The sequence below is a fragment of the Hippoglossus stenolepis genome, chromosome 8, assembly GCF_022539355.2.
Source record: "Hippoglossus stenolepis isolate QCI-W04-F060 chromosome 8, HSTE1.2, whole genome shotgun sequence".
NCBI classification, from domain to species: Eukaryota; Metazoa; Chordata; class Actinopteri; order Pleuronectiformes; family Pleuronectidae; genus Hippoglossus; species Hippoglossus stenolepis.
In genome coordinates, this window is record NC_061490.1 from 1,778,981 (window position 1) to 1,804,031 (window position 25,051).

A 25,051-nucleotide genomic window follows, 5' to 3' on the forward strand; every position below is an offset into this window, starting at 1 on the left:
GTGTGTGTGTGTGTGTGTGTGTGTGTGTGTGTGTGTGTGTGTGTGTGTGTGTGTGTGTGTGTGTGTGTGTGTGTGTGTGTGTGCTGTCTTCCTCCTCAGGGTTCCTTCCTGCTGTGTACTGCTGCTGTTGCCCTTTTACTGTGCGTAAAGCATCTGAATGAATAAAGGGGATTTTGTAGGTTACATAACTCTGGTAGAAAATAGAGAGGAGAGAGAGGACTCAGGGTGGAGGAGGCTGAGAAAGAAGAAGCTTATAAAGCAAGGGAATCTGGGAACTGCAGCCTTTTTAGCCCCAACAAGTAAAGATTTCTTATAACAGAGGTGCACATTTCTTTCTTACTTATGAGCAATCTATGTGAGCAATCTACCAGCTGGAGGACAAAGATGGAAAATACAGGATGAAATAATCTGCATGAAGCAAACACTGTATAATGATTTTATTTTATTTTATTCTAGATAGTTTTAGCCACACTGTCAAGTCTTCCTTTATTGTGATTCAACAGACACATACACAAAATATATACCAATAAAATGAATCAGCAAGGAAAGCAACACAGACACACCCCACCCACCAAACCCCCAGAGCCAGGCCACCACCTCATAAGAATATCAGTGTAAAAGGTTTTTGAGGTTTATTGAGAGTGAGTACCGAGCCTCTACTGATTCAACTGTCCTCTTCTGTCCGTCAACAATTAGATGGAGTGAAATTTTGTGCAGACATTCATGGTCTCTATAGGATGATTTGTAATCACTTTGCTGATCCTCTGACTTCTCATTTAGCACCATCATCAGGTCACAATTTTAGTGATGTGTGTGTGTGGATGTGAGAGAGAGTACACATGTATACAGAGCTATGTGATGGTTCATGCAGATGTGCGAGTGTGTATCTGTTGTGTGAACACTTTTGGAGTTTCAGGAGGTAAACAGTGTTGCCTGATTGGGGTATGTGTGTCCGCCCCTTCAATGCTTGTCATTATTCATGTGGACTTCTTTTAGGGGTATGACGGTTGGGTTTTGTCCACACAAGCGTTGCTTTGCATGACTGAATTAAAATGCTGTCTCCATCACATGCAGAGAACACTTTGAAATCAGCCTTTTGAAATGGAGATGTGTGGATTTGATGGAGAGCCATGCTGGTCATACCAATGAGATAATGATGTAATGAACTAAAGTCTCTAGGCTCTTCAATGTTCAAATTAGCACTGCTTAGATTTGATGGGCTGTTATAAGCTAGTAAGCACTTAAGCATCACCCTATGTAAATAGACTACTGTATACACAGTACGCATGTAGAGTGCATTGTGCATCATGGTATGAGTGATATTATGTAACCGCTACATTGAGCCTCCAGTCCAGCCAAGGCAGCTGTTCCTGAGCAGGATGATGTTGAATTGTGGTGATTTGCAGTCAGCTGGGCAGATTGTGCAGCTAACCTTGTTAGAACACTGCATTAACTTCCATTCATTGTTGACAGACTAACCAAAACCGTCCACAACCTAACTTCACTTATGGCTAACCTTAACCTTAACCTAACCACATTTCATATCTTACCCCTAAACTTAACTAGGACCTCAGAAATGATGTGTTGCCTCATTAGGCTTTGGCCCCCATGAGGTCTACTGGTCCGTCTACACTGAAAAAGGAACATATCTGAGTTTATAGCTTTAAACACAACCTCAGATACAAAGTGACTTTACATAAGGTTTTCTTTTCTTTTTTTTTAGGGCTAGTAGTGTTAAGCCTAATTTAGAGAATTTAAACAGAATTTAGTGACATCTAGTGGTGACATTGCATGTTGCAGGTGAATACCCCTCACCTCACCCTCCCCTTCCAAACATGAAAGAGAACCTGTGGTAGCCTTCAGGTGTCATAAAAATGCAAAGGGTGTTTAGCTTGTCCAGTTTGAACTGTATTTATTTCCTATAGATTTTACTTTTGCTCTTGATTTTTACACCATTGGCAAATTTTACTGTTTATTTGTGTTTTCTTGGTGTCTTAGAATGATTTGTTTATTTACTGTACTCGGCTATATTGTAAATTACCTACCTGTATTTAGGAGCTAAAATAAAGGTTGAATGACTATGTAGACTGTAACTGCAAGTCTGTAACTGAGACATACAACAGGGCGATAATTCTGCTTGATTCTTGTTTTATATCCTATGTCTCTGTCTCTTTTACCAGAACCTCCGTAAAATGGAGGCGGACTCGTCAGAGGAATCCAATCGTGACCTGATCGAGCTGCAGAACACTGACTGGGTAGGCAACAAGTCTCCTGTCCTAAGACCTCCAGAATTCGGGGTGGGGGATTCAATGCCCCGTTTTGGTGTTATATCAAAGATAGTTCATAGCTGCATGTTTATGAATGCATGTATCACTCTGAATGGGCAGTGATAAAAAAACACGCCCCTTCATGAACCCTCCTTATTCTGTGTGCACAGAGGTCAGAGCACAGATGACTGCTATTGTATATACTCGTATCCAAAGGGTCACAAGCTATTTCTGACATTTCCTCTTCCATGCTGCCCCTTTCTCCCTCCGCCAGGCTCGGTTCTGGGTCCAGGTGATGAGGAACCTACGTGAAGGAGTCAAGCTAAAGAAGGTGCAAGAGCGTCAGTACAACCCTTTGCCCATCGAGTACCAGCTCACTCCCTATGAGATGCTCATGGATGACATCAGGTTCCAACGTTTCAAGCTACGCAAAGTCATGGTTAGTGTCTGGTTCTGACCACACACACACACACACACACACACACACACACACAAATACACAGAAGCTAATGCCATATTTCAGTTTAAGGAAAAATTGCTTTGAAAAATTTGCAACTGTTACATGATAATTACAGGCTGGAGTGATGCTGTGTTGGCTACCAGCACAGTGCTGGGCATTCCCTCTGAGTCACGCTGTGAATAGACGAGGACAGATCCAATGAGCAGTCTTTAATTTGAGTTAAAAATAGGGCGAACCGATTAGCAGTCAGTAAGGCAGTGGTATCCAAAACTCAGAGGCAAAAGGCATTGTTAAAGAAATGCAGTTTGGGAAGACTGAGGATCGAACTGCTGACCTTCTGGTTGGAGGACAACCGCTCTAACCCTCAGCCACAGCCACCCTTACAAATGCAAATACAAATCAAAAGTGTTTCAAAAGCTTAACACAGGGGCAGGATCACGACAATCTTGTAATTTTAATGATGCACAGACATTTGACACTTTGAGGCTCCAGTTTTTCATTTGATGCAGATGAACAAATCAACAACATGATCCCCTTCAAACAAAGATCATATTATATTGCTGTTAAGAAGACCCCTCAATAGGCTGTCTTCACTTGCTTACATTGAACCAAACAAAGCCGGCATAGAAACTCGATTTTAGATAGCGTGCAGTGTCGGCATCTTTCCCGCTATGCTGATTCAGCTCTGTGACGTCCTCGATAAAGGCACAAACAACAATACTCTCCCCATCACATGTTCATATCTTCTACACAGAACAGCGAGACGGAATAAAGGCCCAAGATAATTAAGAGTTTAACAGAAAATTCTGTGAATTGTATAAGTAAATCAAACAACTGCTCTAATGTGAGAATTTGCTGCCTTTTGTTGTTTTGTATCATTGTCAGTTGAATATCTTTGGGGTTTGTACTGTTGTCACACAACATTTTGATGGACAATTTTCATTCATGTTGATATTTATTTTCTATATATTACAAATTACACAATTAACTAATACAAGAACATGTTAAACCCTGTTCTGTTGTTTTAGGTGAATGGAGTCATCCCACCCAGGTTAAAGAAGAGTGCTCATGAAGTCATCCTGGAGTTCATCAGGTCCAGACCACCTCTCAACCCTGTGAGTAAATCAAGCCAGTAGATTTAATATGATATTGGATCGGACACTGTCCCTGCAGAGCCAATGAAGACCTGAAAATAGACCAGTGCACTCTCTATTAGCAAGATGATGATAATCTGATATAGTGCCCATCCTAAATCTTACCCCAGACATCACAATGCCTTATACAAACATTTACATTTACAAAAAGACTTTAAAGTTCCTTAAAGGCTTTAAATTTAGATGCCACCTTACTGGATTTTTCAGGCCAATGCTGATTTGAGAGTTTAAAAATGTCATCACAACATGAGCAAAGACTTACATAAGAAAGCTTATTGATATTTATAGATACACAAAAGCATTTTGACCAAAATATGTAGTGAGAGGTTTATTGCTGGTTGTTCTCCCTGGTAGAGAAACTATGCTATATTCACTATCTTTGGGATTTCTGCAGGACATTTTTGTTTGAAAGAAACAAACAATGATGACTATTGGTTTCACATGGGATACAAACAGCTCTTTTCTGTGTGAGTGGTGTGTGTTTGGTCCACCCATCCAGCTCCCAGTCCCACCCATACTCCTTACACAAGTGCCACACTGGCTGCATGAGCAGCACGTGTGGAATATCTTGTTTTTCACGTGTTATCAGTTTAGAGTGGCCCCGCTGCCTGTGTAAGAGGTGCGTCTTAGGCACGTGAGCCACGCTGCTCTTCTAGGGAGCCCTATTTTTATTTGAGCAAATACAGTGATCATACCAGAAACCAATGTAGCAGCTCCACTGCAGACATGCAGCAGACATGCTCCCTGTTTGAACAACATTTTGTGAGACGCAGCAGATCAGCGATGTAGCCGTCACGTGCTAACCCAGTGTGGCCCAGGCTTAGCAAAGACCTTGTTGCTGTCATAATTAAAACAGCTGCTACATGTCATGTAATAATAAAACTATGGGTCACAATCAGCTGAATGCATCGACAACCGACTGGAGGACACTTTCAATTCTTTATATTGCTGCTCTGTTAAAACCACTGTAGCCTTTCTAGTGAAGCAAGAATGTTGCAGCTTTCTACATGAAGTTTCATTACAGTGTAAATATGAATATGATATGAATCTTACAATCATGGAACTCTGGGTAATGTGTTGAGGAGACAAATTGTGATTTGTGAATATGGGCTATACAAATAAAATTTGATTGATTGATTGATTGAACTGGCCTGCTGGTTTTAGCTGTTTGTTAGTGGCATTGATTTCTTTCACAAAACTTACTCACTCACTGTTTTCACATATTTTTCTTTTATCCATCATCCTCTGTGCTAGGTGTCAGCTCGCAAGCTGAAGCCACAGACTCAGCAACCTCCGACCCTGCATGAGCGGATCCTGGAGGAAATCAAAGCAGAGAGGAAACTGCGACCTGTGTCACCTGATCAGGTCCGCAGAGGAAGGCTGGGTAAGGAAACTCGCCACGTCTTTGTCACTGTTCTTGTTATGTGACACACACACACACACACACACACACACACACACACACACACACACACACACACACACACACACACACACACACACACACACACACACACACACACACACACACACACACACACACACACACACTCGCTCTCTATCTCTCTCTCTTGCACATGATGCTTGCATCTGCTGGGCATCATGTGCAAATCGACCAAATACAAGAAATATCTTGTACCTTCATTGTTTTAAGCTTTATCCTTCAGTTTATTTACACTTTGCTCCACTTTTATTTGCACCTCTGCTCTTTGCTCTTGTAGCTAATTCTGCCTAACTTATCATATTTGCATTGCAACAAATGCACATTATTGTTTTGTTGACTATATTGTGTGCAATATAGTGAAAAGTGTACATGAATAATAATGCTAAGTGTCTGCAATTCCATGACCACTAATTGTACTAAAACAACTACTGTTTCTGAATGTCACTTATCTCTCACCATTGGCTGTGGTTAATTTGAAATGCTATTATCTACCATCCTGAAAGTGTTTATACTTCAGTGATCTGAACAAAGACTATAAGCATGTTATACCCCTGTCTTAATTTATAAGTCCTGCCTTAACTCTACTATGCCATGATTGTTTCTTCTTGCAGTAATTCGGCCACTTAGCATGTCTTTCAGTTTTGATGCGTCAGGTAAAGTTTCCTCGCTGCTTACCTGGCTTTTTTTTAATTTATTTTTTTGTGACTTTCTGTTAACCTCCTTGTTGTGGCTGCTCATCTGCTTTCCTAGCTCAGACACATGCAAACACACACACACACACACAAACACACACACACTCTGCACACATCTCATGTCATGCTTCAGTGGTTGGTGATGGTTGCCTGCTTTGTGTGGAGGTGAAACATTGTGATGATGTGAGACACGGGTCAGTAGGAGGATGAGACACTGGTGAGAACAAAGTGATGAGTGACACATTTGACCGACAGAGTGGATACACAGGATTTTCAGTTACACTAAGGACATGTGATACCCTCAGTGTTTATATGGGGAAAACAGATACATAGTGGATATTTTATATACTGCTCAATATACTCAGTTGACAAATTTTGCCATTTAGACCACAAAGTTAAGGAGTAAAATTTACGAAAAGCACAATTTATAATAAATAAATGATGCATTCAATTTTAAACAAGATAACATTTTTAAAAAGCCTGCTGGCTATGAAGAAATTCCTTCACACACCAATTTATCTGCCAATGACACACAGTACTTTAATAAAACATAGTCTTAAGTTCAACTGAAGCTAATGTGAGTCTTCAGGAGTCATGTACTTTCTAAAGATACTGTCCCTCTCCTGTAAGCTAGAATGTGTTTAATCTCATTACATTACACACAATATATATATATTTTGCTCTAGAGCTAAGAAATGTGTTGCTGATCCTTTGTATGTATCTCTTTATTCATACAAAATAACAGACTGTGAGCTGAATGTTATTGTTAAGTAGTATGGGCAAGTTTCATTGCATGTGCACGCCTCACTGCCCATGGTGTTTTGTCAGAAGAGGGGATCCTATAACTTCTATCATTATCCGAATTTGCTAAATGAGAAGATAAGACTCATCTGTCTGAATAAAACAGATCACATTGCCTCACATGAAGACTGGAATATAATCAAAAGGTTTCACTTCTCCTGCTGCTGTGAAAAGGCACCAGTGTTAAGATACTACATTGATTGCCAGTGAATTCTGTGACATCATCCAGTTATGTCTCGTCCAGAGCAAGGTGAGGACCCAAAGGCAGATGACTTACGAGGACAGATCAAACCAATTCTTTATTTATAACTTAGTTGTTCCAGTTCACAGTAAGGCAGTCCAAAATGAAGTCAAAGGTCCCAAAACACAAAAAACTGAAGTAGTTCAAACACACAAGGAATAATAATATGAAACCCACAGAAACACTCTCAGACAAACTGATGAGAAGAACTAGCATAGGGGAAAGACGGTGATTAAATACACAAGTTAACAAGACACAGGTAAAACTAATAAAGAGGGGGCAGGTAAAAAACAAAGGAGGGAAAACAGGCAAAGATGGGAAAGAAATCAAAAAAGACACACAGGGAAAGAAAATTCAAAATAAAACAGGAACCACGACAACATAATAGATCACAAAACAGTATCTAACCTTAGGCAGGTCTCTGCCCAAGGAAGGGAAACACAGAACACAAACGCAGAAATCTAAATACACTAAGCAAAGTCACAACACAAACACAACTGGAAGTCCACAACACAAATCCAAAGTCCAGTCTTTTCAAAAGTTCAACAGAGGGAGCAGAATCATGACACAGTCGATTTGTATGTATTACATTGTTTCTCCTGTGTGTAGCTTTATTCCTGAGTTGAGAAATTTTATCGTGCTTATGTTTGAATGCTGAGGGAAGGGTTGTGAAATACCATTAGTGTTACCTCAGCACAGCTCCGACCTCTCTGTACAGGAGATCATTTTGATGTTCCCATTACCCTGAACAGTAGAGGTGCTGAGTCAACGGCTCATACAGTCCCTCTTATCTACAGCTCCTGTCAGACAAATGGAAAGGGCTATCTGCCTCGAAAACTTTCTGCTGATCTCTAAACACTCAGGAGAGGTGTCACCTTTGCTAAGCTCACTATCCCTCAAACATACTGCTGTGATGTGGAACTGTTCGGCCAGAAGTGTAATCAAGGAATGAGAAGGAGCGGCCGAAAGAGTAACTGCGTGTGTCTTCAAGAGTCATCAACTTCAAACAAAGGGGTCCTTAATGGAGACAGGATCAGTGTGGCTCCCTGAACAGACTCACAGCAGCAGTGATGTCTATGCATAGGAACAACGTAATGAGACAGTTTGGATTGACGCAGTAAGAAAACACTGCAGAGGAAAAGGAATCAGAATAATGCAGAGTTATCCACTTTCCCTTCTACTGCAGCCAGTGTCTCTCATCACACCACAATCTGTATCACCTCATCCTCTCTCATTCATGCTGTCCAATAGGGTGTGTGTGTGTGTGTGTGTGTGTGTGTGTGTGTGTGTGTGTGTGTGTGTGTGTGTGTGTGTGTGTGTGTGTGTGTGTGTGTGTGTGTGTGTGTAAAAAGTTTCCTCTATAATTGATCACTCTTGTACAGAGAGAGCAGTTTGATTCTCCTTGACTCTGTTACTCGTTGATAGGGAGATTGAACATACCCACACACACTTCAATGGACCTGATGAAGGCCACATCCACATTACTGTTTTCGTTTGCATCAACTCTGCTAAATGATTTTAGCTGCTGTTGCCCAATTCTGTATGAGCTATCACACCGTTTCGTTGTATGATGGTCATGGTGTGATGATCCACTGGACTGTCAAGGTGGCAACAATTTCGACGAGTAGTTAAACATTTTGGGAAATTAGCTTTTTGAACTATCTTGCTGAGAGTCAGATAGGAAGATTAATACCACTCTTAGGTCTGTACACTAATTATTAAGCCAGAGCCAGGAGGTGATTCGGACACTGGCAGTGTTTGTGAGTGTGTGACCTCCTGGCTCTATAGCTTTATTGCACAGACACAAGAGTAATACTGATCCACCCATGTAACAGAGTGAGGATAACCACATTCCCCCCAAATCTCAAACTATTGAAATGTTTGAGATAAAAAGTACAAAATAATACTTGGACTGCATTGGTCATCACAGATCATCGGTGTCTATGACAGCACAGGCTCATAATGGAATGCTTTAGTAGTTATCCTAATGAAGGAGCTGTCCCCTTTTAGGTTTTGGCAAAACTCGCAGTATGCCACAGGATTTGTTCCGTGCAGGAACAGGTAAAGTATGAGCGCTGCTCTGGTTGAGAAAGGCCTCGTTCACCTGTAACCCAACGGCCTTGTCTGTCTGCCTCCCTGGCTGTGAACTAATATTTCCTCTATTTGAATATTTGAATGCTAAGTCCTGGTAAAGATGCAGGTAAAGTGTACAGTTATGGCTAATGATGGCTACTCTATTTGTGTTTTAGTGAATTTTAAAACATGGCAAAGACACAGCTCTAGTTTAGCTCCTGTTGAGCCAATGAGCTCATGTTGTTGCTTTTCCCACAAGGAGAAGAGACTTGAAGGATCCTACAGATCCTATCAGCCGTGGCCCTTTATCTGTCTGGTGTAGCAATTGCTTGTCTCCCCTTCCCACACTCCCTGCCTCCCTCTAAAACCCTCTTTTCAGGTTGTTTCTTTTGTCCTTTTGGGCTCCCAGAAATCACAGTTAAGAGGAAGGGAACTTGAACTTGGTTGGTTACCTTGAATTGATTCAGGGCTCAGTGACCCTGTTAGTGACTTGGTTTCAAGAGTTGATCTTTGGTTGTCTGCAGAAAGAATCCTGTTTAGGGAGTTTAGAGTCCAAATTACATTTCATTAAAGACGCCTCCATGCTCCGTGTGTAACACCAGCCTGCTCCTTTGCCTCCCCTCAGACCAACTTACCATTCCTGCCCTCTTTTCACTTGGGATGGATCTCAGTCTTCTCTAACAGGATTCATTGCATCTTATCATCCTACCTCCCATTCATACATTAACTGAAAACAATCTGTGTGGGAGGACGCAACATTGATGGTAGATTTTTAAGAAAAACAGACTAAAGATGCAAGGAATCGTGTGAAGAATTGAGAATCATCTCAAGTGTTTTTCTGTGTCTATATCTAAATAACTGTCTCTTGTGTGGCCCTGAACAGATGAGTTTAGTCCGTACATGGGCAGAAGGACGTCCAGCTCTCTGTCTCTGAGCAACGGAACAGCTTCCCCCAGACTAGAGCCCTCTGGATGTCACTCTGCACCTCAGAGGAAAAGGCTCCTGAAGGCTCCCAGCCTCGCCGAGCTGTCCAGCTCGGACTCTGATGTCAGTGTAATGAGTTTGTGTGTTTATGCGTCTGTGTGCTTGGATTGTATGTGTGTGGGATTTTTGGAAACATTGCATCCTGCATGTGCAGAGTAAGTAATGAGTGAGTTGCTTGTGTATTCCACATATTCAGGATGAGATTTTTGGGCGCATATCAGCCAGCAGCTCCAGTATGGCCACATCTGTGATGGATGATACATCGCCGGAGTCTGTGCTGGGGAAGAAAAGTGAGTGAGGAAATACTTCCCTGTTACAGCTCAGTCACCTCCTCAACTTAAACCACATACTGATGAGTGATGGGGTTGTTTTGATTTTACAGTCTCACCAGCTTTTTTATCCTTCCGACAGCCAGTGGCCGGAGGTATTATGTTTTCAGGTTGTCCGTCTATCCGTTAGTCCCAATCTTGTGAACATGATATCTCAAGAATACCTTGATTTGGTACAAACATTCATTTTGACTTACAGATGGTTTTGGTGGTCAAGGGTGAAATGAAATAATTCGATTTTGGTGGTTGAAGGTGAAAGATCAAAGTCACTGTGACTTCATATGAGTCTGTGAAAATATGGATTTGGACTGAGACTGGTATTTCTACTTCTCTATTCTGTCTGTACCTCTGTACCTGAGCCCTGATTTAACCAGTCAGGGGATTCTCCCAATCTAAGCCGCCTTCTTTGCTCTCTTCTACATCTCTTCTGCTTTGTCTATGGACACCAGCTCCCCCCATGTTCCTTCCCATCTCCTCCACACCTCAGCCAGAGAGGCGTCAGACCCCCCAGAGGAGACACTCCATCGAGAAGGAAACCCCGACCAACGTGCGACAGTTTCTGCCACCTTCCAGACAGAGTTCCAGGTCTCTGGTGAGTCAGACACCGTTACCTACATGTCCTTATACATCATCAAACATATTTAAAAAGTGAATTAAAAACCTTATAAAAACACAAACAATTTAGATAATGTGAGTGTGATCAGTAAAAACTCCCACAATGCATCAGCATTCAAATTGATTTTTTTAAGGAACTGGAGCCTGGGATGGATTGGTCACAATGATTCTGTCCAGTAACTTAATAAGACAGATAAATAGAGGGAGACATGTGTATAAAGAGGAACATCAGAGGGTGACCAGAGAAGGAAATGAAGAGGGATTGAAACTAAACACACACCATCGTCTGTTATCCTTTTGTTTGAATTTCCATCAGTGGATGACACTCAGCTATAAGGTTTGTCAGTCTGTAGCTGCCCATCCTAGGGCTGGATGCTGCTTTGGTCAAAATCCTTCATTTCACTGCCTTTGGTAACATATTAACAGTCTAATTAAAGTAGGTATCTGCAACTACATCTCATCAAATCTGCTCGGATGTGGGACAAACAGTTTATTTTAGTTGTCCTGGAATGGGAAGCTTTTAATGTATGATTTGAAACTAAGCTACACATTTTAACTTAATATTTCTGGGCTTTCAGTGCCCAGAATAAACACTGTTTTAGAAATGTTTTCACCATAATTCCAAAGATATAAAAAATTCTATTTGAAGCTGTCTGATGCATCATACCCTCTCTTGCCTTATCAAACTGTCAGGAGTCATGACGTTAGCAGGGATCGAAGTACATCTCTCAGTAACTCGTGACGTGAACTAATACGATAATTAGTCTGACAAATAGGTCAGGCTCCAAAAATGTGATCTTAGATTCTTACATAGATATAATGCAATCCAACCAATCCTTTTTAGAACATCCCTGCCTTCGGGTATGTCTTCCACACTAGTTTTCCAGGCAACCCTGATGACATTATCAGAGTTATATTCTCAGACTTACAAAGCACACATAGGCTGATTATTCCCCGATTGATTGATTGACCTGATTATTAAAACAACAGTAAGGTGTAAAATCATTGGCAGATCTTGGAGTCTTCTGAATCAGGGGCCATAAATGGGCCACAATTTAAACACAGGGGCCAATTGTCCAACATCCATGCACAATTCTTCACTGAGTAAGTTGCACATTTAATCCATTCTTTTTTTACTATAGCTTTGAGTAAAGCCACACATTATTAAATATATTTAAGACAACTAAAAGGGTTGGGGGGGCACTTCAGGGGCCCCCCTAGCCTCGCTCCTAAATCGGCCCCTGGCCTAAAGTCAGTGGATTTTCCATTTTATGAGCAGCCTCATTAAAAAAAATCTTTATTCACTTTTAATTGAATTAATTTTATTGTTTTGCCACTTGAGGGCAGTAGAACAAGCTGTACACAAAACACTTACTATAACTCAGCCATTAAGTGATGATGGCAAATGGCTGAGCAGACAGTTGCTTATCTACACATCCAACAGGAACAGAGCGACGTAGGCATTCGTTGGAAGTTCTGCTTCTGTATTTCACTCTCCTCTGAAGTACAACGTTTCCATGAGCACAATTCCTACAAATGAAACTAGACAATCATGGCTTGAATTTCTGTCTTGTTAAACAAAACAAAATGCATTAGTTTGTTAATGGTGTTTTGTTTGTGTGTGTGTGTGTGTGTGTGTGTGTGTGTGTGTGTGTGTGTGTGTGTGTGTGTGTGTGTGTGTGTGTGTGTGTGTGTGTGTGTGTGTGCTGTTGTTGCAGGAGGAGTTCTGTTTCCCTGTGGAGTGTCTGTCTCTGACGGTGGAGGAGGTGATGCACATCAGACAGGTGCTGGTCAAGGCGGAGCTGGAGAAGTTCCAGCAGTACAAAGAAATCTACATCGCTATGAAGAAAGGAAAGGTAACCTGTACGATACACTAAAGTATAAAACTAGTCGATGGCTGTTGTAACCAGCCCTCACTTATGGTAGAAACACTTCTACTGAATTGATTGAATTGTACCTTTCTTCACTTTGGCAAAAGGTGAAAGAGCAAATATATTTCCCCTCAGAGATACAAAGAATGTGATATCTAGTGTCAACAAATTGATTTACTCACATTATTGAATGTCTGCATTTATTTATTTTTGTTCTAATATTTGTTTCCCATGTCTTTTTTCTTGTAGCTCTGCTTCTGTTGTCGAAGCAAAAGGTTTTCCCTTTTCACCTGGTCTTACATCTGCCAGTTTTGCAAAAAGTAAAACATTTGAAATCTTTATCTCAACTGTTTTCAAAATGTTATGTAGGTAATCTAAGAAAGTATAAATAATTAAATTCACCATCACCATTCACCTTCCTATTCTTTCTCTTTTTCAGGCCTGTCTGTTCACAGTGTTGTAAAAAGGTAAATCTTACAGAATAACTCTCTCTGAGCTGTGACGTGAGAACATGAGGTTTCATAACAAAGGATAATTTTCCTCAGTATTGTTTCTCAGTTGTTACATTCATGCCTTCCTCCTCTGACAGATGCGGCTGCCATCCAAACCTTACTCCAGTTTGCCCATCTACTCCATTGGCTCGACCAAAACCCTCCCGAGGGAGAGGATAACAGCCATGGCTGCTGTGGGACAAGGACTCTCTGTGGACGAAGTGCCGGGGACGTCAGTGGAGCAAGCGGTTGAGCCGTCCCCTGCTGTGAAAAGGGCAACGATGGGATCACCTAGAGGAGCTGCAAAACCTGCTGGAGCAGCAGCTGCTGCAAAATCTGAGAGATCCTCCAGTAGTCCGCAGCGCCACAGCATCCAGAAGACCATGTCCAAGTAAGAGCCATGAACACAGATATTTACTTACTCAGACTCACAACAGAGAATGTTATGTTCTGATCTGGATAAAAAAGTTGCTGTTCTCATTACTGTGACTGCTGCAGAGGGTTTGTAGGTTTGCGGATGAACCTCAAGAGAGAAAAATACTCCAAATGCTCACAATCTTTTTAATTCATATACAAAAACTTAGCAGAAACTGTAAAAAAAACAATATTAAAGAGATTACGGCTCTATGTCAGGACTGTTGGTGTTTGAGTACAAACTGTCCTCCTCATCTAATTTGTATCCTCAGATTTACAGCACATTGTCACTGACATCTAGTTAATGTTATGATACCAGACTAGAAAGTTGTGATTTTTATACATTTTGATTCACCAATAAAAAATCTGATAGCACCCGCAGGTATTTTAGCCATGGTCATTTCATTATGATATATCAACAAGAAAGTTGTAAATCTATGAACAAAATTATGTAACTCTGTATGTAAGAGCAAATAAGAGTTGACCTGGTAAAATATAATTAAGTTTTTACTAATAACAGAATAACTGCTTTAGATCCCTCCTTCCTTGGAGCACATTTGACCTAATATTGATATAGAGTTTTGTGTTTTGTCCCTATGTGCCACCTCATATTTGTCGTTTCACGTCATTTCTTGAAATGGTGGAATTATTTCAGTGTCATAATCCTGATATACTAATTAAATCAAAGGCTCGCTGCAGCACTTTTCGATATTATTTGTTCAGGTATTGACTTATTTGTCTTGTTGAGATTTATGCCACCAGCCAAGATAATGGGAGTGAATTTAATTAAAATAAACAGCTGCTTGAATTGGAGATAGCAGTGAAAGCTGAGGCCTGTGTCTTGTCCAGGGTAAGAAGGACATTTGTTTGGGACAGATATTTAGATATTGATTTTTTTAAATGTCATTTCACAATGTAGTGAGTCCAACAAAAGAGGTTCCATCTACTTTGTACTGAGATGAAATATCTCAAAAACAAACCCACTACAGTGGTATGTAGTGTACAGTAGTGGTACCTCTGCATATCACTACATTTTTGTGAGAAAATATGCTAGTTTTAGTCGTTCATAAGTAAGTTATTTGTTATTGTTACCAAGCAGTCAAGTTTGCTTATGACTTGAACACTGAGGCAAAATAAAATGTATAAATACAGTGTGTTCTCTCTCCCCTGTTTCTGTTCTCTTCAGGTTCTCGAAGCACGGCTCTTTAAAGTCTCACGAAGAACTTGAGCTTCCCTCGGAGCTGACGGAGGACTGGGCCACCATGGAGGTGTGTGTGGACTGCAAAAGGTTTATCTCCGACATAATTGCCTCCAGCAAGCACAGCCTGTCTCTTGCCACCAAGAGGGCTCGCTTAAAACGCAAGACCCAATCCTTCTACTTGTCCTCTCCTAGAGGAGGGGAGGAGTACCGGCCCTCTGAACGAACAATCAACGAGATCTGAAACTCTTCATTCGTCTCCCTGGCTGCTCTCAGCTCAGATTGCACAATTAGAACACTCCCTGGATATGATGATTATTGTACATGTGTAATTCAGTAAGATTAAGCTCTCACAGTGGCTGGCGTGAACCTTAGTCTTAGACAGTGTGGTCTCGTTGCTGTGTCCTGATCATCGTGTACAGCTCCTCCAGACAACAGCTTACTGTAGATTTATTTTTTCTTTATCATAGATGATCCTTTAAATTCTGACCACAGACCTTTGACTTAAGAGGCAAGAACAATGCAGATTGAACTCCCTCCTGTCTGCTCGCACAAAAGCATGGTCCACCCCAACTCACATTTCAAATCAACAAGCACAAGACAGAAGAAGGACTGGTGTGTGACGTCCTCAGGCACTTGCACTGCAGGAGACACAGACATCATGTTGTGAACTTAGGGTGACACAACTGAAACTGTGGAATATCAAACTGTTAGTTTTATATGGGTTTGAAATTAGTTTTTTTTTTTTTACACATGTATATATACAGTAAATGATTGTTCGATAAAAGGTCACCCTTTGTTTATTGATTTGTAGCTTTATTTTTCTGATGAAGCTTTTTTGTTTCCCAAGTTTTACAAAGCATCACTGTTCTTCTTTAGGAAAAAAAAACATCACGTGTTTTATTTTGCATCACATCTAGAAAGATCATCTGTCATTAATGCAGAATTAGTGCCAAATATAACTTCTTTCTCATCAGTCTTACACCTGCTGTGTGTTTGCAGTGAACTTGCAACAAACTGGGCCAACCCCTGGTTATTAAAAAAGTGGTTCCATTCCAAATCAGATGCATTTCTCTATGTTAAATATTCAAGCTACAGAAGCTACGCTCAAAGCAAAGGTTTCTTGAAAAACACCCTTAAGTATGTTTCAGTAAGAGCTTAACTCTCAAACTCAGCTAATGTGCTACTATGCGGCTGTGGCTTGTGTCAGATTTGATTACCAGTGTCCTGGCAATGTAAATGGGCAGGGTTTGGGTAAATAGACTATTTATCTAGCACTTTTCCAGTCTTATCTACCTTTCAAAGTGCTTTACTGTACAATTCACATTCACTCATTCACACATTCATTTCTATACATACCATTCTTAAACTCCCGTCAGGAGTCCATTGGGGTTCAGTATCTTGCCCAACGACATTTCGGGATGCAGACTGATGAAGCCTTGGACACATTATGAAAAATATGGTTAAAACTGATGCAGTGGGGTCTGAGATATTGTATCTTTTAGTGCCTGTAGAGGTCAAGCTTTAAAAGTGCTTAATATCCCAAAATGCAACTCAACAACAATATTTAATATTACCCAGCTGTAGAGAGTAACTTCATGTGGAAAATTGTTGCAGTGCCCCCTATATGAGAAAACAACCCTACAACTATCATCTGATTTGCGTTGCTAAATCCTGACTGATCAAAGTACATGACATCACCTGTTTCCAACTGAGCCCCGCCCACTTCAAGCCAGTGATATGAAAAGCACAAGACAAAAATAAAATACTGTCGGATCCCATCACAAACAGAAGGCAGCTGATTCAGAAAAGACTTTTCTGTCTTTTAATGTTGCCTAACCAGACATATATAACAGAAATGTAAAGTATGTTCATTTGGAATCATTATTTTGTGTATTTGTGTCTCTCAGATGTGCATAGAACCACACAAAGAAACATTATTATCTGCAGTACCATGTATAATTTTTCAGACTTGCCAATTAATCATTTATATGAAACATCTGCATATTTTTGCATTTATTCTTAAATATACCTTTACATTGATAAATGTATAGTGTTAACTCCATTATTAGACTCCTGACTTGTGTTGTCATGTAAAAAAAACACCTCATTTTTATGTGTTTGTACTGATATACGTTTAATGAACCCCATCTGTCAGTACAAACATATGTTTAACACATACAACAAGTGGTAATATAATGCATTTATGATTTTCCTCCATCATCCAGAGTCTCATAGGCAGGATTAATTACCTGAGTTGTGGCCTGGATCCATTTTACCCTTCATTACATTCCTCCTGTGATATTTCTGCCTTAAAATTTGCCTTTTTTTATGGTCACACTCACATGTTGAACAGTCATCTACTGTTACTGTACATACTTTGTTTCTGATGGTTTTTTGGTAGGTCAGGTCTGTGTTGATCCGGTGATATCTCAACAGTGTGTTCAGCTCGATGTGATGGGGAGGTGTTGGAGGTCCACGGGGAAAAAAAAAACTCACAGTGTGACAGACGGCATCATGCATGTACTACAGTGTAGCTTGTACCTTAAAGTCTGTATTACCTTTAAGCTGTAACTCCCTGCAGAGTTTGCAACAGATGATGACTACAACAATAAACTAATGGAAAACCTGTCCACTGTCTATTTAGTTTTTCCTTTTATTCAAAACTCAGACTCAAAAACAGTTCTACAATATACTGTCACTTTTTTATTGTTTGCGTGCTGGACATTGTGTGCAGAGATATTTATTTACAGTCAATGTTTTTCATAAAATTCAACTGAATTAACTTTTTTATTGTAAACGTACGCGTTTGCGGCTCATATATAAATTTGAATGATTTACTGAACTGCTGTTATTTTTTCATTCATTGCATGTTGGCTATTCCACTGGTCTGTTAAGCAATATACACAATCTTCAACTCTCATCAGGATTGTGATGGTGGAAATCTGTAAATCAGGACTGGATCCAGCGTGAGACCCAGGTGTGCTGCCACTCTCAATCTGGAAACCTTTATCTTTAACTGATCTGAGGCTAAATGCCAAAAGTCTGGATGGTTTTCATAGCAACCATATTTTGAATTTGGTTTGACAAATAATACATAAGTCAGTGGCTGCTGCAATTCGTCATTTCCTCCCGCCTAGCCTACTGCAATTCATTATCATTAAACAGCAGTTCATAGTCAGTGAAAATGCAGCAGCAAGACCACATCAGTCCTAGCTGAGCTCCACTGGCTCCCCATCCACCACAGAGTTCAGACCGAGCACTTGCGTCCTCAGTGCCCGATGCAGCCGCGGGGGAGAGCGGACTAGGACTGTTCCATTTGCCGACAATGAGAGGAGGGGGGAGTCTGGATTTCTAGTACTTTTATCATTTTATTTTATAGCCAATGATTATGCTAAATGAGTCCTTACATTGTTATGATATTGTTTTCAGTACTAACAAAAGGAGTTATGTTTTATGTACCTTTTCATGAGAATATGTATGAGTATTCTGGTCTGGGAACCCCCGCTGTCGCGCTGTGATACGTGCGCTCAGGAACCAGTCTGTCTGCATTTGCAGCTGAAGGAGACAGTTATGTTTATGGAGTGTTCTGCTTCTAAGTGTCATTCCATAATTGAATGCATGGCTATGTGACTACCTTCTGAAAAAGCAATATAAGACAGCTGTAATGTATAAAGGGCAAGTCTGTACTGTAAGGCGTTTTAAAGTTATTTCAAAACTTTTCATGCTACACGTGTGTATCGAATTTCGTGAAGATCGGTTAAACCAGACGGAATTGTTGCGTTTTAGGGGGCGCTGCTGTCAAAAAAGCCGTTAGCTTTGCTACCTCATTGTATCTCTCCTGAAATGTTCTCCAGTCCGTCTGTAAACTAAGCACAGTCTTCTATGTTTCGCAGAGCTGGATATTGAGGTCAGCACAGAGCTCCACATTTTGATTTCTCCTGTCTGAGTTCTGATTCCCGCTCACTTGCCTCTAGAATTATAGTGTCATCTTTTCTCATATTTCATTGTCGCCAGTTCCTCACTGGGCGTCAGATTCTTGCATATCCATAACTCTTCTGTCAGTTTAACATGTTCCTTCACCGTCTCCTGTTCTACTCACCACTCATTCACCCTCAGTTGTTTTCTCTTGCACAATATTACTTGGCGCATGTTGTCATCGTACATGATGGACATTTCTTTCATCTTCTGCAGTTCTTGTCTGCTCTTCTCCTTTGCCCTCAGTTCTGCAAGGAGTTCAGTAAAGTTGGAAAGATAAACTCAAGGAGTTCAGTAAAGTTGGAAAGATAAACTCAAGGAGTTCAGTAAAGTTGGAAAGATAAACTCAAAGAGTTCAGTAAAGTTGGAAAGATATTCACAGATTCGGACTTCCCGGATCAATAAGTCAAAAGCGAAACGATGTTAAAGCACAAATGCCGCATAATTCCCACCGTAGTAAGGTGGACAACGGGCTACAGGCCAGTTATCATCAATATGAGTCGTCCTCCGTGATGGGCACAGAACATTGGTGTCTATGTACAGCCTGCTGTGAGACGAGTGCGCAGGGACCGTCTACAAAGTGCAACACCGAAAAAAGATATTACAAAAATATTAAATAACTTCACTCTATTACTGTATATTCTCTCCAAAATCATGTCACAGGTCCAGGGTCACCTGCTGGCTATGCTACAGTACTTAGTTTCGAAAAAATATATTTTGCATAAGTTTGGGATATATTATTCAATAACTTCACTGTAATACTGTATATTCTCACCAAAATCACGTCACAGGTCTAGGATCTCCTGCTGGCTATGCTACAGTACTTAGATTGGAAAAATGTGGTTTTGTATAATTTTGGGAAATATCTTTTATGAAAATTATTTACAAACTACACTGTAATACTGTATATTCTCACCAAAATCATGTCACAGGTCCAACGAGTCCTGCTGGTTATGCTACAGTACTTAGTTTGGGAAAAAGTGATTTCGCATAATTTTGGGAAATATTTATTATGGAAAATATTCAATAACTTCACTGTAATACTGTATATTCTCACCAAAATCACGTCACAGGTCCAGGGTCTCCTGCTGGCTATGCTACAGTACTTAGTTTTGGAAATTTATTTCGTTTTAATGGTCTTAAAGTTGTTTAAGAAAGTGTATTGGCACCAACTACACGTCAAACACAAGGAGACCCTTGATGGTTATGCAATACAAACGGAAAATGTATTTCTCAATTTGTGGAATTTTAATCAGTATCGCTTCAACATTTAAGCCATGTAAGAAGGTGCCATATTTGCTTTCCACAAACCAGAACCTAATTTTATTTAATATTTTCATGAATTGACGTACAGAAATGACTCAGACACATAATCCATCTTATCATCTAAACTACTTCTTCTGGGAAGGCTGAACGTTTGGTGTAGGAGCCCTTCCCAGGGGTCAGTAGTTGAAAAGTGGGTTTCACGCTGAACAGTTTATTGTTTCATTACAGTCCCACAATAAAAACATTTCATGGAAAAAATTAGTTGTGAACCTCCCTTTGTTTTTATGACCAATAAGCGAGATCATATAGAATCACTTTTGACAGGTGTTGTCCAATTTTCTTTGTGCTGAGGATTTCAAATGATATTGGTATAAAGTAGATTGTTATTCGGTCAAACTGGTGGAACTGGGGACCTATGACGTTTTTTTATGGTGTATTTGTTTGAATAAAAATATACTTCAAATTCATGAAAAGAAAAGCCATCAATAGTTCTGTTGTGACTGCCTGGCTCTTAAGGCAATGAAACACACCATTTCAAAGATTAACTTGAGTTATTTATTCAACAAGATCTATACCTCCTTTATCTGGTAGAAGTCAGCCAAACTCCCTGACAGCCTCATTGGTTAGGGCTGTTGCACAACTCACAATACCAAGGTGTGTCTTTGTTTGGTATTCGTGCTGCTGTCATTCCAAGGCACTGCGTGTGAAACCATCTTGTACACGTTCCACACTGAATCTACATGGGGATAAATACATTAAAACCAATTCACAAAATGTTTAGGAAACTTGTAATGCATAAAAGTACACAAAATGATATTCCTTTAATGTTATTCCTAACATTAAGTCTCACCCAAACAGCATCATCAGCAGTTTGGGGCAGGTCCTCATTTCCACAGAAGGAACAGTACTCATCCTTTGAAACTGAGAAAAAAACAAAACAATACGTGTAGATTACTGTTTAATTTGTAGGAAGTGTTCAACATAATTATTGAATCTTTCAAACAATACCTGATCCTTTCAGAATGTCATCTGCCATATCTCTTCTTAGATTTTGAAGGGATTGCTTTGATGCGTCAATGTGAAACATCTGTGGTATGTTAGGAAATTCCTTCACCGTCATCTTGGCCATCTGTACGGATGGCAAAACAACACATGTACAGAGTATGATCTTACAAAGCCAAACATGTTTTATTTATCACATGCAAATGACATGTTGCATAGAATCACCTGCATGACAAAGATCCCACAACTGGTGCCATCTTTCTGGAAGGTGTGGGTTATCTTGCCAGGCTTCCACTTGATGTTAACCCAGTCCTCCTTTCCAAATCTATTCCGGCGCATCTTGAAATACTGCCTAAAGGACAAAAGGAAAATCAATTTATACATTTGCGCTACGTGTGTGTGTGTGTAACTTATTTATTTCCAATAATCTATTTAATATTACTCAAATCTGTAGCCAGCGTTTCTGGAGTCCTCAACTTCATTTGACCCTTGCAGAGGATCAACCACAAAAATGTGGTTTGAAAGGGCATGTAGATACTGTTTGAAAAAGTAACATATTATTAGACCATACAATCTTCAAATATGTCAGCAACAACAGCAACAATAATAAAATACTTGCCTTACTTTTTAAGTAAAAAGCCATTTTAGATAGATAGGTATATTTTAACATTCTACTTTGTATTGAGCGATTGAACGCTGTCACATTGACCGCTGATCAGTTTGAATTGAGTTTGAATTGGGTCATAGTGAATGAAAGAATTCTCCTTTAGACTTTAGATGAGCATTAGGGTAATTTTGGTAGTTATACATCTTTATAGCAATTATAAGGCTGATAATCTTTAAATGCACAAACCATGAGCTACACTGTACACAATGCTGTAAAGGCATTTAGTACTACATGAGTAGCTGTATACTCACCACAAATGTCCAGTGCACATTTCTTATATTTACAAATCCAATGGCTCCATCATAGTCAGCAAATGTGACCTGACAAAATGTTTCAAAATGTTAGAACTGTATTTCTTCTGTAATATAATATATATATATCAAATTTAAACAATTCATTATTATAGTTGTACTCACCTTTTTTAACCCTTGCCTGGCCATCTGCTCTCTTGTGCCGTGTAAAATTACACCCATGGTGTAGTGATTCATGTGGTATAGTCGGCCAGGAGTATCCTCATAATTAATGGCTCTAATGTAACATTCCATTACCTTTTGGATAAATTGTAGGGAAAATTAATCATACAAAAATACCAGGTAATGGAGAGGCTAATGTTTAGTCATGTTTAATTCCATTGCTGTCAACATGTTTGAGAATGGATCATTTATCCAGCACTTTTGCTCAGAATGGTTTGTCTGAAGAGAAAACACAGAATAGAGTGAACAGCACAACCTTTAGGCAGGGAGGGAGAACAACAGTATAAAACACACATTCACAGTCATAACATCCACTCCAGACATGCTGGATTGACAGTCTACTTGAATGTCATTTTATGCAGCACAACTCATGACATATCCACACAAACTTCTTTAAGGATTGATGCATCAAAAGGTGGATTAATTTGAGATAAACAATCTGATACAACAGTTTTAATGAGAAACTTGCCTCGCCAATGATAAGTTCATCAGGCCTCAAACTCTGGAACTCTCTGTGCCGCAGGGTGAAATTCAGCTTCTGTTCAGCATGTCTTAAAACAGCCACAACAACTTCAGTTGGTTTGCATGTCCAAAGGGCATCAACCTGCAAGAATATGGACAATACAACTGTAATAACTTTATACAACATTTGCAAACTTATTCCATTAAAAAATGTTCAATACTCTGGCTGCACATGCTACTGTACTCATACAGAAAGCTACCATTGAACTAGCCCACCTCATTTTGTATTCAAGAATATTTCTCCCATTATTAAATTCCCATTGTTGTGTTTTGGTAAGGATTTTGTTATATTTTTAATGGAAGATGGACCCAAGCTGAGCTGTGTCCTGGGGTGAATACAGCTGCCTCACTTTTGTTTAATGTTTCTTATTGTTTCCTTAACAATGTATTTATAGCTCTAGAAAGTGCTCAGTTGCTTCAAGCTCTCCAAATTACAATGACTTGGTTTAAATCAGTTTAGAGCATACATTTTATCTAACTAATCAGCAAAAAAGTACCTCTGTTGCAGGCTCAGAACCTGTCCTTGTGAGGTCATTGCTGCTGTTCTTGTTATCTGTGCACTTCTGGAGATCTCTTTCAGTCTTCACAGTTGACTTTGTTCTCTTTGGAACTGGAACAGTGTTTGGAACAGTGTAAAATTTGGAGCTGGCACTCTTGGGCTTTGCTCTGTCTCTCTTTGCCCAACCCTCCGGAGATTGAGAGATGTCCTTTGGTAGCATTGGTTTAAGGAGTAACTGCTCAGAGAAGTTATGAGACTGTAGCATAGCCAGCAGGTGACCCTGGACCTGTGACGTGATTTTGGTGAGAATATACAGTATTACAGTAAAGTTATTGAATATTTTCCATAATAAATATTTTCAAAAATTATGCTAAATCACTTTCCCCCAAACTAAGTACTGTAGCATAGCCAGCAGGAGACCCTGGACCTGTGACGTGATTTTGGTGAGAATATACAGTATTACAGTGAAGTTATTGAATATTTTTGTAATATCTTTTTTCGGTGTTGCACTTTGTAGACGGTCCCTGCGCACTCGTCTCACAGCAGGATGTACATAGACACCAATGTTCTGTGCCCATCACGGAGGACGACTCATATTGATGATAACTGGCCTGTAGCCCGTTGTCCACCTTACTACGGTGGGAATTATGCGGCGATGGTTCTTTAACAACGTTTCTCTTATGACTTATTGATCCGGGAAGTCCGAATCTGTGAATATCTTTCCAACTTTACTGAACTTCTGCAAGGTACAGCGGGAAATGTATCAGCTGTTGGTCATTCATCTCTTGTGCCATCATGGTCTTTTCCTCGATTTACTGCACTGTTGAATTTAGTTATTCAGGTGATTACTCTGAATATGTTAAGCTGAAAGAATAAAACTTGTTTGTGACTATTAACTCCACCCAGACTTTATATAAAAGATCACTTCATAGGAATCATTAAGCAAAGACTTCATTGTTGTCAGTTTGCTTTAATATCACAGTGTCAGTGGACATAGATTCCTTTGATGTCTTCGACTGTTGCAATGGTGAACGATTTATAAGATCTGAAGAGAAACAAGTGTTTAATAGATCTCTATTAGTCTGTTTGTAGTGATAGTGATAGCACCACCTACTGCCAAAAGAAGGTAAGCCTCGTTTTACAACTTTAATTTGATTTACATTAAATTGTCCACACTTGATGGCGTGGACCATAATGTGTTATTGGTGGGCGTGGTCCAGTGCCGCGCGACGGACGCAGGAAGTAACGTGTTTATCCTTCCTGCGATGCACAAAACACGCAACACGGAGCCGTTTCGCCCGGTCCCTGTTCGCCCTCCCCCGGCCGCATCAGGTCCCGAGATTGCAAGTGCTCGGGACCATTGCAACCACATCATATATATATATTATATAGACATATATATATATGTCTATATAAGAGGTCATTAGAATAAAAAACTGAAACTTTAACAGAAGTTTTCTGCTCATAAACATTTTCCAAGAAGAAATAAAAAATGGTTGTGTCAGTGACTGTGTGAAACATTTCACATGTCTGAAGTAAATGCATAAATGTGAACAAACAGCTGGACAGGAAACAGCCTTTCAATTTAATGCGCTGGGTAGGTTACCATA

At 40.0% G+C, this 25,051-nt stretch overlaps 1 protein-coding gene across 3 annotated transcripts in view; it reads left to right on the forward strand.

The window, feature by feature from the left end:
* Positions 1 to 17,667, forward strand: part of spire1b (spire-type actin nucleation factor 1b) — a 43,125-nt gene extending 25,458 nt beyond the window's left edge. The window contains exons 5-17 of one of the 3 annotated variants that reach the window (XM_035164697.2): positions 2,181 to 2,255; positions 2,542 to 2,706; positions 3,756 to 3,842; positions 5,136 to 5,265; positions 5,937 to 5,978; positions 10,016 to 10,179; positions 10,313 to 10,406; positions 10,895 to 11,037; positions 12,779 to 12,916; positions 13,181 to 13,251; positions 13,371 to 13,398; positions 13,521 to 13,813; positions 15,023 to 17,667. In XM_035164697.2, the coding sequence (XP_035020588.1) occupies positions 2,181 to 2,255; positions 2,542 to 2,706; positions 3,756 to 3,842; positions 5,136 to 5,265; positions 5,937 to 5,978; positions 10,016 to 10,179; positions 10,313 to 10,406; positions 10,895 to 11,037; positions 12,779 to 12,916; positions 13,181 to 13,251; positions 13,371 to 13,398; positions 13,521 to 13,813; positions 15,023 to 15,278 (1,686 nt within the window). In that variant the 3' untranslated portion in view covers positions 15,279 to 17,667. Of the gene's footprint in view, positions 1 to 2,180; positions 2,256 to 2,541; positions 2,707 to 3,755; positions 3,843 to 5,135; positions 5,266 to 5,936; positions 5,979 to 9,069; positions 9,121 to 10,015; positions 10,180 to 10,312; positions 10,407 to 10,894; positions 11,038 to 12,778; positions 12,917 to 13,180; positions 13,252 to 13,370; positions 13,399 to 13,520; positions 13,814 to 15,022 lie in introns of all 3 variants that reach the window. The other 2 variants (XM_035164696.2, XM_035164698.2) reach the window with 2 other exon arrangements.
* Positions 17,668 to 25,051: the final 7,384 nt, after the last annotated feature.